At 43.5% G+C, this 18,189-nt stretch overlaps 1 protein-coding gene across 1 annotated transcript in view; it reads right to left on the bottom strand.

Moving 5' to 3' along the window:
• Nucleotides 1–9,929: 9,929 nt before the first annotated feature.
• MUC13 (mucin 13, cell surface associated) overlaps nucleotides 9,930–18,189 on the bottom strand; it is a 32,925-nt gene continuing 24,665 nt past the window's right edge. The window contains exons 8-12 of the mRNA XM_057430223.1: nucleotides 17,324–17,435; nucleotides 15,700–15,737; nucleotides 13,839–13,926; nucleotides 12,535–12,727; nucleotides 9,930–10,809 (exon numbers count right to left, since the gene is read on the bottom strand). Coding sequence (XP_057286206.1) covers nucleotides 10,759–10,809; nucleotides 12,535–12,727; nucleotides 13,839–13,926; nucleotides 15,700–15,737; nucleotides 17,324–17,435 — 482 coding nt within the window. The 3' untranslated portion in view covers nucleotides 9,930–10,758. The remainder of the gene's footprint in view (nucleotides 10,810–12,534; nucleotides 12,728–13,838; nucleotides 13,927–15,699; nucleotides 15,738–17,323; nucleotides 17,436–18,189) is intronic.

Genomic DNA, 18,189 nt, shown 5'->3' on the forward strand with positions numbered 1-18,189 from the left:
GTCTGCAGAGTGCTGGGGAAAGGAGCAGATGCATAGGAGCAAGTGATGAGTGAACACAAGGGAGAAAGGAAAAGCAGGGGAGGAAGAAACTACTTGGAGGGAAGAAAACCACCTTGCAAAACTTGGCTGTGGCATCTTAGCTAGAGTAGCAGGGAAGAGGATTTGAGGAAGAGGACAACTTTCAGAAGGAATGTTCTGCAGAAGGACTAGAGCCAGGAGAGGCATAGGAGCTCACCAATCACCAGTTATATTTAGCTAGGTTCAGAAGAGGTTGAGCACCTGCCCTTGCTTTCTGTGGGTGCCCATGGCACCATTCCAAGTACCCGAATCACAGGCTGACCTCACCCTGCAGCCCCCATGAGAAACCCCTGAGTGAAGGCAGAAGGTCAGGAGCTGCTACTACACAGTTTTGAATCACAGGCTATTGTCAGTGCCCAGCATTTGCTGTCAGTCATGTACTCTTATTATCGTACTTTTCAAGCCAAACCATTGTGAAGGTCCCACAGATACACAGCTGTGAGACATCACATATGTCTCATCCCAGTAGACCACTGCTGACCACCAGACCACAGTGTGGGCTAGGGCTTTACAGGGAAAGACTCCTCAGAGCTTCAGGGGAGGAAGTATTGTGGCTTGCCCAATAAGGACAATGTTAATATCCTTTTCTGAAGCCAGCAGTGCACTCTTGCCCCCACATGCAGCAGCAAATGGGGATGCAATTGCACTGGTGACCAAGTAAGCAGCTGTAAGCTCAAGAGGGAGATTCTGTGGTGGTTGAGCATGGGGAATGTCCACTAGGGGGTGGGCACCTCAGCTTCAGAGAAGCAGGCAGCATTGTGTCCCTGAGGTTAGCCAGGGACCAAGAAATGAAGCATCACCAGAGGTACTGTATGGCCTGAAATGAGGTCCCTAGAGAAGCTTTTTGTGTAAATCCTTCCTGATGAGGGCTCTGGAATGACATGTACTGGCTAGTTATTTGGAGTCAGGGATGAGGTGGCAGTAGATGCCCCAAAAGAAGATTGCCTCCATGCATGAAATCACATAAACTCTTCATCTTCCTCCTGAGATTCCCTTGTGCTGAATAAGGGACTGAGAAAAAAACCTTTTACTGCCTGTGTGTTAACAAGATTATTAAAGACAAAGGGATCATAGAAACCAGCAGAATAGTTCGAGGCAACAGCACAATTTTGGGATGGGAACCTAATGAAGATCTCTATCTCCTGGGGATTGTGAAAGGATGAACTGCAACAAAGTCATTCTTGATCTCCAGGAACAGCCATCAGCACTGCCCATGTCTTTTCTCTCTTGACCGTCATTTCTCCTGTCCACAGAATGCCATTCTGGATGGGACTAAGATCTCTCAGATTCCTGTAAGTATTTTGTACCACAGAGACCCTTGAACTTGGGTTTGAGTACCGCTGCACTGTTCTACTGGAACAGGGATTGGAAAACCCCTGGGCTGGAAAGGCCTGATCTATCTTTGTGCTTGCGTTCTTATCACTTGCATTTTAAAGCTATGGTCAAAGCAGGACATAAACCCAGTGTGCCTGACCTAGGCATGCATTTGCAAGTGGTGCAATTATAAGATAGTTCTTTGGCTCTTTTATCATCAGTCAAAACAAATAAAATGCTTTATCAGTGATACTTCAGGTGGTTTAAAGATAGGTTTTCATTATCGTATCTTTCTCGTGGCAGGAAGGGTGGATAAAAGCATCTGAGTCATGCCTAGATGTCTGCCATGGCACTGAAGAGGTTCTAAATCTTCAATGATGACTCCTTTTTCTGCACCAACCTGATCAAAATGCTGGTCCCAGGGCCCCAGCCCATGGCCACAGCCTGTTTCAGGGTGACACACCACCTCTGCCTTAACGTTTCACAAAATATTGACTCGATCCTGCAGTAAAATCCTGGGACATCTCCAGCTTTCTCCCAGTTCTAGACTCTGTTGCATTAGGGTTGCTACTTACTAGTATCTCCATCTGGAAGAGACATCTCCTGACTGGTTATAACTCATTATAACTTCATTATTGGATATAACTCATTCAACCACTGTATCTGCAGTAAGTTCAGAAGCCAAAGGATCTCAGGCACAGCTCTCTAGTGTGCCAAAAAGACCAGCTAAGATTACCTGTTTCCAGAAGTCACACTGAAGCCGGTGATGGCTGAACGAGTAACCCAGATGCAGCCTGGCCTCGGGCATTGCCAGCGTTCAGCATATGCTGAATGGCCCTCAGTCTTTTGGTCCAAGCAGCTCCCCATGCAACAAAAGATGGGCAAAACTGGAACCTATATGATGATGATGAAGCTGGGCTGATTCAAGGTTTTAATAAAAAGGAGTTTCGGGGGAGCTAGGGTCAAACTCGGAGATATGAAAAAAACCAGAAACTTTTTTGAACCTTGGGAGTCTTCATCATGTTACAAACAGTTTGTTAACTAGGAAAACACTTTGTCTTCCTTTCCAGTTCCTTACCATGCTGTTTGCCAGATCCTTTTGGCTGCACTGCGATGGCAAGTGAGAGCACAGAGAGACACAGGCACTGTGCAGTTTTGCCATCCTTATGCTGCCTTCCCCCCATACCAGCCCACAGACTTGGCAGCTGGGGTTTTCACAACCACGGCAAAACTTTGTCTCTTGATTTTTCCATGAAAACTACAAAAAATTCGAATCCACAAAAAACTCTTGTCAGTAAGAGACAAGGATCACATGCCAAAAAATGGCAATCATGAATATCATCCTTTCTTACGTGTTATCCTCCTGCTAAAGAGGTAGTGCATGCTGTGGCTGCCTGCTACAAAAATAGATATAAAAATATCTGTGTTTCCCATCTGAGGGCCAGCCTCTCTTCTCAGCTACTCAAGAGCAATGCTCTAACTCTTGATCTGCTGGGAAGCAGGGAATGGCACCTAAATTGTCTTGCCAAGTTTTGCATCTCTCCTACATGAAAAAAAAAGGAAGGATTCAGTATAAATCTTTGTGCAAGTCCATGCCTGGAGCTGCTGAGCTGGAAAGCGAGGGAGGTACATGGGGGAGATTTTCCTCATGCTTCTAAGGTGCATAAACTTGAGTCTTTCAAACCGTGATGGTGGAGCAAGCCCAAACTTCACAAGTTTTGTTGTTTCTACAGCTCCCGGCACAGGCTGGGGGCCACTTGGCTGCCTGAATGGCTGTTTTGAGGAGGGGCTCACTGACATACTGCAGGGAAATGGGTGATGAATGTCTCCAGCCATAAACAACCTCCAAAAATATGCTCCAATCCCTGGAGTTAAGAAGCATGCCATCAGACAGGCATGAGGATGCCCAAGGCTGCGACACAGGAGAGGGTTAAAAATTAGCAGCTCCCTGGAAAGCTGACTGTGCTGTCTGTTAAGGGTTAGCCCCATTTAAAATGTGCTTATTAAAACGTTTTGCCTTTCGCGTAGCTTTTCCTGCAAAAGCAAAGAGCCAGCTCCATCTTGTGGCCAGGAGCTTCGCCAAGTCGCAGAGAACAGGGAGTGGGAGGAGGGTTTGACAGCCTAAAGGTCCGCCCCTACCACCCTGCACGGTGTATTAAATATTCTCTCTTCCTGCACATCTGGAGAGAGACTTTGTAGCGGTGCCTGTTGCGATAGGACGAGGAAGGGTGGGTTTAAACAAATGAGGGGAAATTCAGGATGGATGTGGAGAAAAAAATTTACAGAGGTGGTAAAAACCTGATCTAGATAAAACACTGGCACAGGTTGCCCAGAGGGGTGGAGGATGCACCATCCCTGGAGACATTGAAGGCCAGGCTGGATGTGGTTCTGAGCAACCTGATCTAGTTGGAGATGTCCCTGATTATTGCGGGGGGGGGGGGGGGGGGGGGGGGGGGGGGGTGGGGGGGGTGGACTAGATGGCGTTTGAAGGTCCTTCCAACCCAAATTATTCTATGATTCTGTGACCTTGCCTCAAATAAACTGGACCCATTTTGATTAGTACTCAGGGAGAGCCACAAAAGCCAGCAGTATTTACTGGGTGCACTTAGCAGAAGGTTTCTCATAAATGGAAAGCCCAAAGAGATTCCCTTTGTGTGCATGCATGTGGGGGTAACATCATTAAATATGATTTAATATGTTAGCAGGTAGAGACAGGTAGGCTTGGCTTCACTTAGATCTTTGGCAAAATTTCCCCTGAACAGAGGTCCCAGGTGCCTGAGTGAGCAGAGAGCTCTGGAGGTATGAATGTTTTTCCAAGAAATTCACCCTAGATCTATGCAGTTTGAGCCTCCAGTGCCCCATGCAGCTTTTTCAAATCTCAGCTGACACTTGGCTATTTAATCACTACTGGAAATAAATCACTGCACTCTGGTTTTTTGCTTATTTTTCTGGTAAATGGTTTCTGCCCAGCATGAGCTTGCTGCAGAGCCTGTTCACACCAGCCTTGGAAGGACAAAGCAGTTGAGAAATGATGAAAAGTCTACAAGGAAAGACCTCGCTTTGAGAAGAATAATAACATACTGTTACCTATGTGCAGCACAAGCCTTGTTTCATTTCTAGGAATGATATATAGGCACAGGTCCACAATTCCTCCCCAAGGACCCCTATTCCCATTAATATCAGTACAAGTTAGACACCAAAATACCTGCCTGGACTTGACCCCTGATTCCCACCAATTTAAACATTCCTCTGCTTGAGAGGGAATTAGGTACCTTAGCACTATAATAACCTCTTGAATTTGTTGGCTGTCCCAGGTATGAAACATTTTTTTTATAATTTTTGGCTGATTTACCCCACAAAAGGCTCTGTATGGATAAGAGACTTTGGAGAAAGCCACTTTTCCAAAGTCTCATTTAAGCAGCAGACTTTCTTTCCCCAGCTACATCAGAATATCCATGACGAAAAGAGAGGCAGAAATTCCCCGATGTTTAACCAGGCTTTTCAGCAGGCATAGGGCAGGCAACAAGGACACCCACAAGGGTCTAGGGGAGCCATCTCAGAGGGCTGAAAGCTTTCCTCACCCTCCCCACCCCACCAAGACATGACAGATATTACTCTGGGAAGCTGTTAATGTCACTTTAGAAAATGTACTACCAAAGCAATAACCAAACTGTGAACCCAGCTGGGAAGAATGTCCCTCAGGGTGCTACCAGATGGATTAGTGTTTCAGAACAGGCTAGGTAAAAAAAAAAAAAAAAAAAAAAAAAGAAGAAGAAAATGCCTAGTTGCCATAGGTGCCCCCCAAAAGCAATGCTGGTCCCTCCACAGCCCTCTCTGGAGTCATGGGCAAAACTGCTGACTCCTGTCAGTGCCCTATTTTCTTCCTTTCTGGCCTTGCAAGTCTTTCAGCTCCCCTGGGGAAATCTGCAATGTTTGAGCCACAGCTGGGCAGAGATTTTCTCTCTGCTCCCCTTAATGTTGCCTGCCTTGGAAGGTGCCATAGGGGTCACCCCAGGGGCCTGGGGACACTGCCAGGGGACTGGGACAGAGAGAAGCGAGGCACAGCTCCTTTGCAAACTGTTCTGCTTCCACCAGGAGGCGGAGGGTGGGAGCTGTTGTTCTGGGTTTACTTCCAGAGGCTGCTTTTTGGAGCTTGCATGTGAAGGCAGCACCTTCCCAGCTAAAAAGCCGGAAGCATTTTGCATTTTTTTGAGTTACCTGCTTGCGAAATTTTCCCCTGTTTCTTTTACGAGGCTGTTTTTATATAAACAGTAAGAAGCCCCGTGTACAGCACCTTACCCTGCTCTCCATGGTTTATGAACAGCCTGGGCATAATTAGGGTGCACAAAACACACTATGTACTCACACCCCAGGCATCATTGTTCAGGCTGGGCTGCCGTTGAATAAGGCAAGTCATGAGTTCAGAAAGTGACAAATGATCCCCTGGCCCAGGCTGTCCCTCCAGCCCCAGGCTGTGCTCCAGGGCCTGCAACAGGAAGGCCTATCTTGGGGGCCTGGCTTTTTCTACAGCACCTTCCCCCAGCATCCCCACTTTCTCATCCTATTGTTAGAGGGTGCACCTCTGTGCGCTTGCATCCTTGAATTGGCCTAATCTCTTTCTGAACATGCAGATACAGCATCCGTAACCCCTGTGGCACAATGTTCACCACCCATACCTGCATGTTTTTTTAGTGTCTGCTGAACACTGACCTCCTTTAGTTTTGCATACCCCCAGACCGGTGAGTGTTTGGTTGCCACCCTGAGTCAAAGGGTAAGAGAGCCACCAATGATGTCTCAGCACATCACAGTGAGTCTATGGATGTGACTGGCTGGCTGTGCCCAGGAGCACAGCTGGGTACCACAGCCCCCTGTGTCGCTGGGCTGTGCTGCTCCTCTGGATTTCCTGGGTCAGTGACACCTGGTCCTGGTCACTTATTAACAGCCACTTTATCTATTTGACCTTATATTACCTGTTACCTACTTACTGCACTTACTTTCCTTTACTCCTGCTACCTCTTTGCTCCATGTTAACTTTTTACTTCAGATTTCTCTGGCTCCTCCAGCTGACCTGCTGCAATGTCACAGACCTGGGAAGGTCCCCAACAGCTTCAGCTGCAAAAACAGCCACAGACAAATCACTGAGCTTTTCTGCTACATCTTCATCATCCCCATCTGCTCTTTTTATACCCTGGTCCTCAGCATTCCCACCAATTTCCTAAGCTGCCTTTGTGGCTTTGATATATTTAAAGAGCCTTTTATCAGCAGTTAGAGCATCATTTTCAAGGCAATTTACTGCTTATTTTTAGTTCTATTTATTTCCTGTTGCACTGTGACCTGACATGTTTTACAGGTTTCCCTGTTCTTCGACCACTTTAGGGTTTTAGGGTTGGGTTTAGGTGGTTTTTTTTCTAGTTTCTGCAAAAATCAGTATTTTCAGCTCCCACTCCAAAACCTTAGAGAAATCAATTTAATACTCCTGGGAGCCCTCAAGAAGCAAAAGCTGCTTCATCTGCAAACACCACACACAAGGCTTCAAAACAGAGAGCATTACCGGGCTAAAAAAAAAAAGGGCGAAGGCTGGGAAATTGAGAAAAAATAGCATTGACTAATTAAAAAAATTGATGACTTTGCAGTTGTCAAACTTGGCAAGTGTCAGTCCTCCTCTACAGGTTAGCAGATGAAAGAGGCAGTGCTAGGTGTGCCTTGCTGGCCTTTCTGTGCTTGTTGGCCCTGGGCTAACAGACCCTGAATTTCAAGCAGGATCCTCTGTCTCTGGGTTGTGCCAGAGACCAGTCACCCTCCTGAAGCCGAGGTGGTCCCCCCAAAACCAGCTAAGGACAGTGATGTTCACTGGGGCATCTGCGTGAGTCCCTTCAGCCCTCACCTGAGATTCCCTAAAAGCTCTCTGTACCCATGGTTTCTGTTGGGGAAGCCATTCCTAGAGAGCAGGGGAGCACTTTTTGCTAGAGGGGTTTCTTTTCCCTTACCCATGTTCCTTGATTGGAAGGAGTGCTCTCATTCACCTTTAAAACAGTATCTTACCGTCATTGCTCTTACTTGTTTATGCCTCCAGCCTGGCATGTCACATGCAGGATCTACGTATAAACAGTCTCATAAAGGAAACAAGGTGTGGTTTTCACCAGCAGGTCATCAGAAAAATGCAAAATGCTTCCTGCTTTCAGGCCTGAAAGGTGCTGCCTTTCACATGCAAGTTTGGATGCTGGGCTTTGTTGAGGGGTGTGTGGTTGCAGAGTTTTACATCTTATTTTTGAGCTGGTTTCAGGCATAAGCAGTGCACATGGTACAAGAGCCGGCAGGTCTGATTAAGCCCATCTTTACCCCACCATTCTGCCATGCTACTGTGGCACAGCTCCTCTGAGACAGCTGCCCAGGCCCAAGCTCTTATCCCACCACTATCTACAGCACCATACCTCTCCACTGCCACCCCACATCACTTGAGTATGCTCGGGTGTATCCAGTGGCATGAGACTTAAGTAATCCCAATGTATCCATACAAGTATGTGCTATAACTATGCAAGCTCTGTCCCAGCTCTGTTAATGCTATTTAGTACATATCCATGCATATGTGCAAAGCAATTACACTCTCCAGTGTAGTTTTTGGACTGGGATAAAAGCAAGTGGCAGACTAGAGCGGCACCATCTTCCACCATCCTCTGTGGGTCACAGGCCAGCAGGACATCCTGTGTCTCTGGGGAAAAGATGGATGAGAGATCCCAGGACATGAAACGAGTTTTGGCAGTTCTCTGAAGCCTCTTGCCCTGGATGTGGGCATCTCGTCTCTCACACTGACAGATGAGGATAGCATTCAGCTCCCCTTTCTCTGGATTTTGAAGGATGGGCAGCTGAAACAAAGCATGAGCCAAATGGCGGCAGTCATAAAAACACCACAAAGACTTATTTTCCATGATCACATTTCCCGACAGAATTACACATTGCTAATAGCCAAACGAAAGAGAAACATCTGAAAGTTTGCCTTTTCAGCACAGAATTCCAGTCCAGATAAAATAACTGTAGCTGCCTTTGAAATGCCAGAGTAGTATGGTTACCTCAGGATCTGATAGCCCCTCCCCACCACAGGCTAAATGAGACCCGATTGCAGTTGCAGAAGTTAGCTTTGAGCTAGTGCAATGAAAATTCCTATGCAGTTAAATGACAAAAGCACCTGACTCTTTTTGCTCCTTTTATTACCAGTGACAGCAGATAATCTAGGTATCACATCCTCAATAAAGTTTTGCTGCATTAAAGTGTCATTTACTGTTGAGCTTTCAGCTGCACTTCCAACCGCTATTGGTTTGCAGAAGAATAAGAGATAACACTTAATAGTCTTTCCATGGGCCTCTGCAGCAGGCTACTGTTACATGTATTTTAGGGATCCTCTGCACTAAGCTGATAGAACCTGGCAATTAACTTCAATGAAAGACCATGATGTATGGGCTTTTTCTTGATAAAGAAAAAATCTATTAGAATCCATGTAACCTTGAGTTTCAGTCTGCTGTATTAAGTAGGGGAGGAGCAGGTATCTAAGCAATATCAGCTGGCTGAAGCCAGTAAATCTACACTGAGCTTTGTGACTCTTTTTTTGCCATTTGTTCTGCCTGTATCCCACCCATTTTTCAACTGGAAGAAAGAAACAGTGAAAACACAGGAAAAAAACAGAACTAAAGTTACACCTTTTCTCATCAGGCTACTTCTGAACTACTGCCCATTGCAGGCAGTTCAGAGAGAGCCGGGTCTATCTTCCTTTGCTAGAGAAGCCACATGAGAAAGATCAGGACTGGTTAGTTCTCAATTTTCAACTGCATAGCTGGTGGATGGGAGCCGGTTTTGATCACCGAGAACACTGGAACAACCCATCTGCATGCACATCCTAGTAACTTCTTCAGCTGCACACAGTGTTTTCTACCTCTGGCCCCAGATTTGTCATTTAAGCTGAAAGACACTTCCTTTTTAGCTGTGTGACATTAACAGACCCATACACACAAAGCTGCCATCACAGAGAGCAGCTTGGCCAGCATTTTCAAAGCTGACCAAGTTGCACTAACTACCCAGTTCCAATCAAAAAATAATTACAGAAAAATGGTGCCAGCCTTAAATCACTAAACACTTTAACTTCGTTAATATCTAACACTATTTCTGATCAGAACCTCTGACTGAAAACTGGGTGCTGATGAAACCAGTCTGTGCACACTTGCATCTAAACGCTGCACAAGTTGTAACATAAAACAGTCTCTGGAACTGTAAAATACCCCACTTACACCACTGGGAAGCAATATAAAAAAAGCCTTGGTACTGTGAAACAATAATGTTTAATAGGAAAAATTTTAATAGGAAAAGTTAAAAACCAAAACACAAAATATAACATGGAATTAAGTGATGCTGTAAATGGGTTTAACCTTTAAATATATGTAGATATTTGTGCATATATATATTATAAATATATTCACAGAAATGTTAATGCTAGTCAATGGATAATTCATACTCAGTAAAGTATGATAAAATGTGGATTCTTTTACGGATTTATTGTGTCTGAGTAATAAAAAAAAAGAAAGAAAAAAAAGCCCCTCAAACAAAATCATTCAATGAAAACACAAAGAGTATAAGAGAAAAAAATGCTAACACTTTCCACAGGAACTGAGAATGTAAAATCAATGTGGTTGTGCAAGATGAAGAACAATAGTGTTTGTTTGAAGATATTGTTTCTTGTCATTGTATTGGGAAGGAAGGCTGTGTAAAAGATCAGACAAGTACCATTGTCTCTCACAACACATGTCAGCAGAGATCTGAACAGAATGCTTTCACATAGGAAATTTTAGGGGGTTGGGGGGGGGAGAAAGACTGTATCTGGTGTAGTATAAAGAAAAAGGTTAGGTTCTCATGAAGAACAGTTTTGATCTTCCCAAAGCCATGCAGGCTGCTCTAGATGAAATAGAGTGAGCACAAATGTAGGCAAAGATCAGGGCGATGACATTTTCACTATCACACATATTGCCTGGACCATCTTCCAGAAGAACTGAAAAACAGCAGGTTAAACCCCTGGTATCTTGTCTACACTCACTTTCTTGCCATTGTACTGGCCTGAAGGAATTCTGGTGTTCACTGGAGCCCCCTAACTCTTGTGAGAGTCATTGTCTTCCTCCTACCCTCTGCTTCATTTTCTCTTATTTCAGAGAGTTGTCCATGATCTCTTTCAAGCAGGGGTTTTCCTTTAGAAAATCTTCAGAGAAGCTGGGGCTGTAGATTTTGTTGTCTCTTGTGCTGAAGTATCTGCATTGGTGAGAGGCTGTGAAACAATTTGGTCTGACCCATTGCTGTGGTGGTCATCCATCTTTATACCGCTCTGGTCACTTAATATTTGCTCTGCATCCTAAAGCCCTCATGCTCCCGTGATATTTCATACTGAAAAGAATTTGGACAAGAAAAGAAAGAAATAAAGAGTAACTCTGGGTCAGAAAGCGCCTTTCTCAGAATAGTTCAGCATGTAGCACACTGCACATGATAGCCCTCTCTCTGCGGCACACCAGCTCTCAAGGACTACCAAACAGGCAGATTTTTGTCAGTGAAAAGTTGACATCTTTGGAAAGTTAGAAATGCTAAAATCTATGTGAATCTGATCAACCAACTAACTAAATAGATGTTTTTCTTCTCTTAGTTGGCAGCTTTTTAAAAGGTGGGGTTTTTTTTAAACATCAGGTTTCACTTGGAGTACTGTGTACAGTTCTGGTGTCCTCAACATAAAAAGGACATGGAACTGTTGGAACAAGTCCAGAGGAGGGCCACGAGGATGATCAGGGGACTGGAGCACCTCCCATAGGAAGACAGGCTGAGAAAGTTGGGGCTGTTCAGCCTGGAGAAGAGAAGGCTGCGTGGAGACCTCATAGCAGCCTTCCAGTATCTGAAGGGGGCCTATAGGGATGCTGGAGAGGGACTCTTCATTAGGGACTGTAGTGATAGGACAAGGGATAATGGGCTCAAACTTAAACAGGGGAAGTTTAAATTGGCTATAAGGAAGAAGTTCTTTCCTGTTAGGGTGGTGAGGCACTGGAATGGGTTGCCCGTGGAAGTTGTGGATGCTCCATCCCTGGCGATGTTCAAGGCCAGGTTGGACAGAGCCTTGGATGACATGGTTTAGTGTGAGGTGTCCCTGCCCATGGCAGGGGGGTTGGAACTAGATGATCTTAAGGTCCTTTCCAACCCTAACTATTCTATGATTCTATGATGGTTTAGGCCTCAATTCCACAAACTGAATTTAAAACAATTTAAAACAATTAAACATTTTTTCTCCTCTAAACAGTAGATTTTTGCACCATAGAGGTGGAGTTAAAATGTCATTTCAAATGGGACAATGTTTTTCCCATTTACTCGACACATGTAGAATCCAGCAAATTAATCATATCACAGCATAGCACTTCTCAAGACCTTGCTCCCTCAGCAGCAACCTTGCAGAGTTCAAAGATAAAACAGGCAGGTTTTTTTCAGAACACAAGGTCCAGCTAATGACATGCCTCTGCTAAACAGACTCCCCTGGGCTGTATCAGTGCCAACAGCTGTGCTAGCTTTTTCATGGCACTTCAGCCCTTTGCAACGCTGCAGCAACTGTAGAGGTTCTTGCTGTGAAATAGGCAGCGGCAGAGTGGGTGGGAGAACAGCCACCCTCTGGACAGCTCTGCCAACTTAAGCTGACTCTAAATCTTGCATGAGATTGCAACCAGGAAGTGCCACTGCAACACCTATTGACACTACAACTGGCTTAAAAGAAGCACAGGTTAAAACAGCCTGTGATGCTTGCATGTGCACCTGTGCTGAAGAATGTGTTCAGTCAACACAGACGGATGTCCTAGAACAGAGCAGACCACTTGGTAGCCAAACTGTTGCTTTAACCCTTGCTTTTCATGTATTCCTTCTGAGACTCGAGGATGACTACTGGAGCTCTAGAAAGGGCTTCATAACATGGGTGCAGATCTCTGTATTAAGGGATTTTTTTTCAGCTTCAACTGCATCCTTCATACCACTTCTAGATCAAGGGAGGATGGACAGAGTGGGGTTTAGGTTCCAAACATGTCTGTAGCCCACAGTGTTACAGTTCAGGAACACAATTCCTGTAGGCCCCTGTGAAACACTTACCAAATCATCATATTGACCTCTGTTTGTTGAACGCATCTCATACGGGTTGTTTGGCTGATACCCTGGGTTCACATGGCCAGAAGTGGTCTGGACTCGAGGGAACATCCTGGTCTGTCCACCAGCACAGGTATTTGAGTTGGAATATCCTGACTTTATCAGTCTTTTCTGCTCTGGATCTTGCCTGTGCTTGTTTCTTCAGAGGAAACAAAAGAACAAGGGAGGTTTTAAGTCCTTTTAGTACGCCTCACTTATTGAGTAAGTCTAACTTCTTGAATTGTCCACTCCCACCTTAATTTGAATGTTCAGTCCTATTCTGAAACCTGAAACAGATTTTTCTAGCATACCTATTGCAAAACCCTTGTTTTCAATGGTAGAGTACAAAGTTTGGCATCTCTTATCACAGACGGGGCTAATCTACCAGGAGGGACAGAGGGGGACTTTGACCTCTTTCAACTGGTTCCTAGAGTGAAGAGGTTTCCTTCACCACCACTAGCTCTAATTGGCTATTCAGAGGAAGAAATGAGGCATTCCTTAGGCCCAGTTAAAAAAAAGTTGCCCTCATGCCTGCAGCCAATGCTGGAGACTCAAATGATGCATTTGAATTGTCTGTGATCACAAGTCCGGACATTCTACACACACTTGTGCACCTGCTGGCAAGCTGTACTGCTATGGGCAGTCTTGTAAGCACCTTTAGGTGGGCAGCACTGAGGAACTGCTTGAGGATTTCTGTATTTATGGTATGCAACATAGTATTTCGATATTTATTGTATGCAACATAGTATTTCTATATTTATTGTATGGGGGGAAGTGAAGAAGTGCAACTGCAATTGGGAATTTGCCAGCACACCAGGAATAGCAAGCTTTAAAGAGATTCTTGACTGGAAATGTCACCTGTATTGAACTGAACAGGGCACGCCAGGCCTTGAGCTGCAGTGCTAGCAGGGAAAGCTGCAGAGGGTCTGAATTTGGGCCACACAGCTTTCTGATATCAACATCTTTCTTCAGTCTTATTTGGATGCCATATCAGTACTGGCTAGGGCAGGATTAGGATTAATGTGTTAAGGTGTATATTTTGAAGACTTGGCTGAATCTTTTACAGTTGATTTCACAGCAAGAAAATAAATACTTCTGGGAAGATCACACAGGCAAAACCAAATTCTAATGGCTACATGACTTAAATGAACTTGTCTGTCCAACTAGGAATGCAACCACATTCGCAACCATGGCCCTCTCTAAATTTCTGCTTAGTTCTCTAGAAACATGCAGCAATGCAGCTTCTATTCAATTGTAAGAAATACTCTTACCTTGCTGAAACAATAGAGACTGCTATCAGCAAACTCAGGATTATGGCTCCAAGCACTGTACCCACTATTATAAGGATGAGTTCTGTACCTGGGAAGTGAAAAACAAACCACCAAACCAAACAAGAAACATCAACTGAAATCTCATGGTAAATATTGAAAATTAAGTCTTTGCCCTGTCGTCTTATTATGAGGTGGAGTGGTAGAGGAAAGAAAGGGGAGAAGGGGGAGGAAAGGAGGAAAGGAGGGAGAGAGGAATGAAGAGAGGAAGTGAAGAGGGAGAGGGGAAGGATGGAAAGGAGAGAGGGAAGCAGGCAGGCAGGAAGGAAGTTTATTATTAGTGTTTCTAAAATTTGTGTTTAAATTCACAGTGTGTTGATTTTGTGCTGATTAGCTTTTTCATTTGCTTTATAAAAAAGGTCTTAAAATTCCCCAAATTTCACTAGAAAAATATGTTCTATGTGACAAAAAAGTGTCTTTCTTTCCAAACATTTACACCTGGTAAGATTCACTGTGCTGCACAAAAACTACCATTCACCAATCTCCAACCTCTCAAGCAAAACCAGAAGAAAACCCTTGAAAATCTCATAGCCATGGAAACAGGTATGTTAAACATGGATAATTTAAGATTAGAACAGTGTGAGACTCCAAAGGGCCACATAGGTAGACCATCTGCTCAAATAAAGCCAAAGGAAGTGTGAGAAGTGAAGAATCAGAATTATTTGGTTTTTAACCTTCCTTCAACTGTATTAGATGTTCTGAGTTTAGGCATATGCAAACAATAGAAGACATGAATAATGTCCTCACCTAAACTAGATGATGGTGGAAACTGGCAAAGTTGAAGCAATCACCTGCAAAACTGACTCAGAAAAGGGAGGAAGTTTTGGAAGGTCCATCTGATTAGCTTTTTCAGATGGCTACAGTTATGAGATAACACAGAGTCATCATCTCTTCACTGGTATAGAGTACTAGATACTATGCAGTGCTTGCAAGGCAAAGAACAAGCCAGAACCAGTAGCTAGATATTAAAGCAGAAATATTTCAAATGAGAGTAATCCACTGACTTTTTAGTAAAGATGGCAATTAACTACAGGACAAACAAATCTATTGGTGCTGAGTTCAGCATTGCATAACTTTAGATGAGGACTAAATGTTTTTCTGTTAAATAACCTGTGTTTGTTAGACTTAAAACTACTGGTCTTAATGCAGAGGTCTTAGAGGAAATGCTACTGTCTGCTTGAACGTGAGTTTCAAGAGGATTTTTACTTCCAGGCAACAGTGGAATTTCATAGAATCATAGAATAGTTAGGGTTGGAAAGGACCTTAAGATCATCTAGTTCCAACCTCCCTGCTGTGGGCAGGGACTTATTCAATTTTACCACAAAAGAACAAGCAACAACAGTAAGTGGACTGTATAAGTTATTTGTAAGCATGACATTAAATCTTTTAAAATAGCATCTTTTGAATTATTTCACATAGCTATACAGGGTGGAAGAAAGTTAATACACCTTTTAAAACATAGTGTTAAAGACTTAATTTGCCAGCATTCAGCTCTCGAAATTTCCTGACCCCAAGAATAATACCAAACTGTGGTATAAATATAGAAAGAGAAAAGACCTGGAAATGGGAGAAAATCTGTACTGATATTTGACTTGGATAGCTCTGATATTTATTGCAGTAAGTTCCCATCTTGGGTGTATAGACGGCCCTCTTCTTTCTAACATTTTCCTGCTATCAATACAGCATGGTGGCAACCCTAATAGGGGATAGTGGCACCTCTCATTGCAGGCACATCTCAGGCAGATTAAACACTACCAGGTTTTATTCCATGCTATAATTTAAAATCATAAATTCTTGTACTTACTGTCCTTGCAGTCCTCCCCAGAGTAGCCCACTGGACAGCTACATGACAGCAAAAATTAAAAATGGGAAAGAAAAGAAAGATAATATCATCAAGCAGATGATCTTTAAGGTCTTTTCTAACACAAACCATTCTGTAATCACAAAATAGCATAATTCCACATTTTATAAGCAACTTCTCCACAAGGTGTGTTCGTTACAGTTTCCTTTTTAATGCTATCTTTATATTGAATTCTTTAGTTTCATTGTTAGAGTAAAACAGACTGATATTTTCAAAATGATTGGTGAGCCGCATACTTGAAGTTTTGGGTTCTTAGCCTGAAAAATGTCAAGAGGGCCTAATTTTTCCAGAGAACTAACCACTGCATCTCTGAGTCACTTGGAATTCCTACCCACTGTCTTTAACAAAAGTGTCAATACAAGGTTTATAAGGACTGGCAGGTCTTAACCTTCCTCCCTTACTAGTTTCTCATATTTAAAATACATTGACTTTACAGTAACAAGTGTTCAGTGTGTAGCAGAAATAACTACAGAAAGAGCTGAATTAATGGATATGGGGAGTAAGGTCCATCTGCTTATTCACAAGAGCAGAGCACAACCAGTCACTTATTCAGCTGCACCAGCAAACAATACTGCTCTGTTCTGATCCTGAGCTAACAGAAATTCCTGCAGAGAGAAAACCAAACCAAAATAACATAGGTCTGAAAGTTATCGGGAAAGAGAGTCCTCTCTGATATCAGTGGAAACTGCCCAGGGATTTGAAGTAAGTCTTGCTTAATGCCTGTTGCTTACTAAATGCTTCAGCATACCAGTTCCTATGGCTGAGTTACTCTGAAGGAGTACATCTTGGTTTCAGCTGGGATAGAGTTAATTTTCTTCCTAGTAGCTTCTGCGGTGCTATGTTTTGGCTTTAGCGTGAGAATAATGTTGATAACACACTGATGGTTTAGTTGTTGCTAAGCAGTGCTGACCCCAAGTCAAGGACTTTTCAGTCTCTCATGTTCTGCCGCCGAGGAGTTGCACAAGAAGCCAGGAGGGAACACAGCCAGGACACCTGATCCAAATTAGCACAAGGGGTATTCCATACCACAGCACATCATGCTCAGTGTATAAACTGGGGGGGAGTTGGCTGGAGGCACCGATCGTTGCTCACAGGCAGGCTGAGCATGGCCCAGTGGGTGGTGAGCAATTGTATCATGTATCACTGTTGTTTGGGGGGGGTTATTTCTTTTTCTTCTTGTTGTCTCCCTTTTCATTACATTTTTAAAACAATTTTCATTACTGAACATTTTCCAGCTGGGGTTAAACCATGACAGAATAATTCATGTTTATGTGGGCAACTCTCAAAATAAGCGTAAAGTAGCTTATCCTCTTCACTGGCTCAGAGATGACCTTGAATCTTCTTGAATTTCTCCTCAGGTATTATGAGTGCACACCAACAGCTAACGCTGAGCAGTTAAAATGCCCTATCTTGTGACATCATGGGCATTTGTCCACCTGCTAAGGCACCTCTCTGACTCACATAGCTGCAGCCTGTTCTTCAAGATTGAGGGTGACCCCGTGTTAGATGTTCTTTTTGCATATCTTTGCCTAGAACACAGGAAAACAAGAAAAAACTGGCTACTCACGGTACACAGTTATCATTCTTCTTTTTAAAGTTAGCCATGCATTTGCATGTTGGAACCGCTCCTACTCTTTCACAGTACTTGTTTTGTTCTGAAGAACAGCTTTCACTGCAGTCTGTATTTTCAGAGGGAAAAAATACCGAGTGAATTGAAGGTAGCCCCCCCCAAAAAAAAAATCAACATTGGAGAAATCTCCCCTTCCACCTTTTTTTTTTTTAATTGTACTGTAAACACACACAACTTTATTGCATTTCAAAACACCAAAATGGCTTTTTTAGGGCTATACCTGTGTAGAACAGAAACTGAAATACAAAAGCACAAAATTAGAAGCAAACAGTCTCTGTTTAAAACCATAGCTCCATCCACAGGCAACAATGACTTGCAATTTGATGTCACAGCAGATGAGTTGTATTGCAATTGATCTAAAACTGGGTGAGATTCAGACAGGTTAGGGTCCGCAAGGGCCTACAATGGGCCACGCTTACACTGGGTCACATCTCACTGGACTTTATTGTAGTCAGCTTTCGTGATTTAATCATGAGTGTTTGCAACATTTGTTGTTTTTCCTAAAATCTCATATCTCAGACTTTTTTTCTGTAGTGTGAAAATTTTAGTTTTCATGAGAAGAAAATAAGGTACATCTCACGTCTGTAGAAATATAACCACAGTACTCATTAAAAGATTCAAAAAAGCAAGTAAATAAAATCCCAAAAACTAACAGTTCCTAAAAATCACATAAATCATTCTTCCCACAAAAACCCAGATAAACACAGATAATGCCATTTTATAACTACAAAAAAGGGACAGAGCTTTGAGAGATCATGTAGTCAATCGTGAGACTTCCAGCTCTGTCAGTCCCCACAGCTGCC

The sequence above is a fragment of the Pezoporus wallicus genome, unplaced genomic scaffold (assembly GCF_028554395.1).
Source record: "Pezoporus wallicus isolate ANWC-B61680 ecotype Strahan unplaced genomic scaffold, APGP_CSIRO_Pwel_v1 contig_5261, whole genome shotgun sequence".
Classification (NCBI taxonomy): domain Eukaryota; kingdom Metazoa; phylum Chordata; class Aves; order Psittaciformes; family Psittacidae; genus Pezoporus; species Pezoporus wallicus.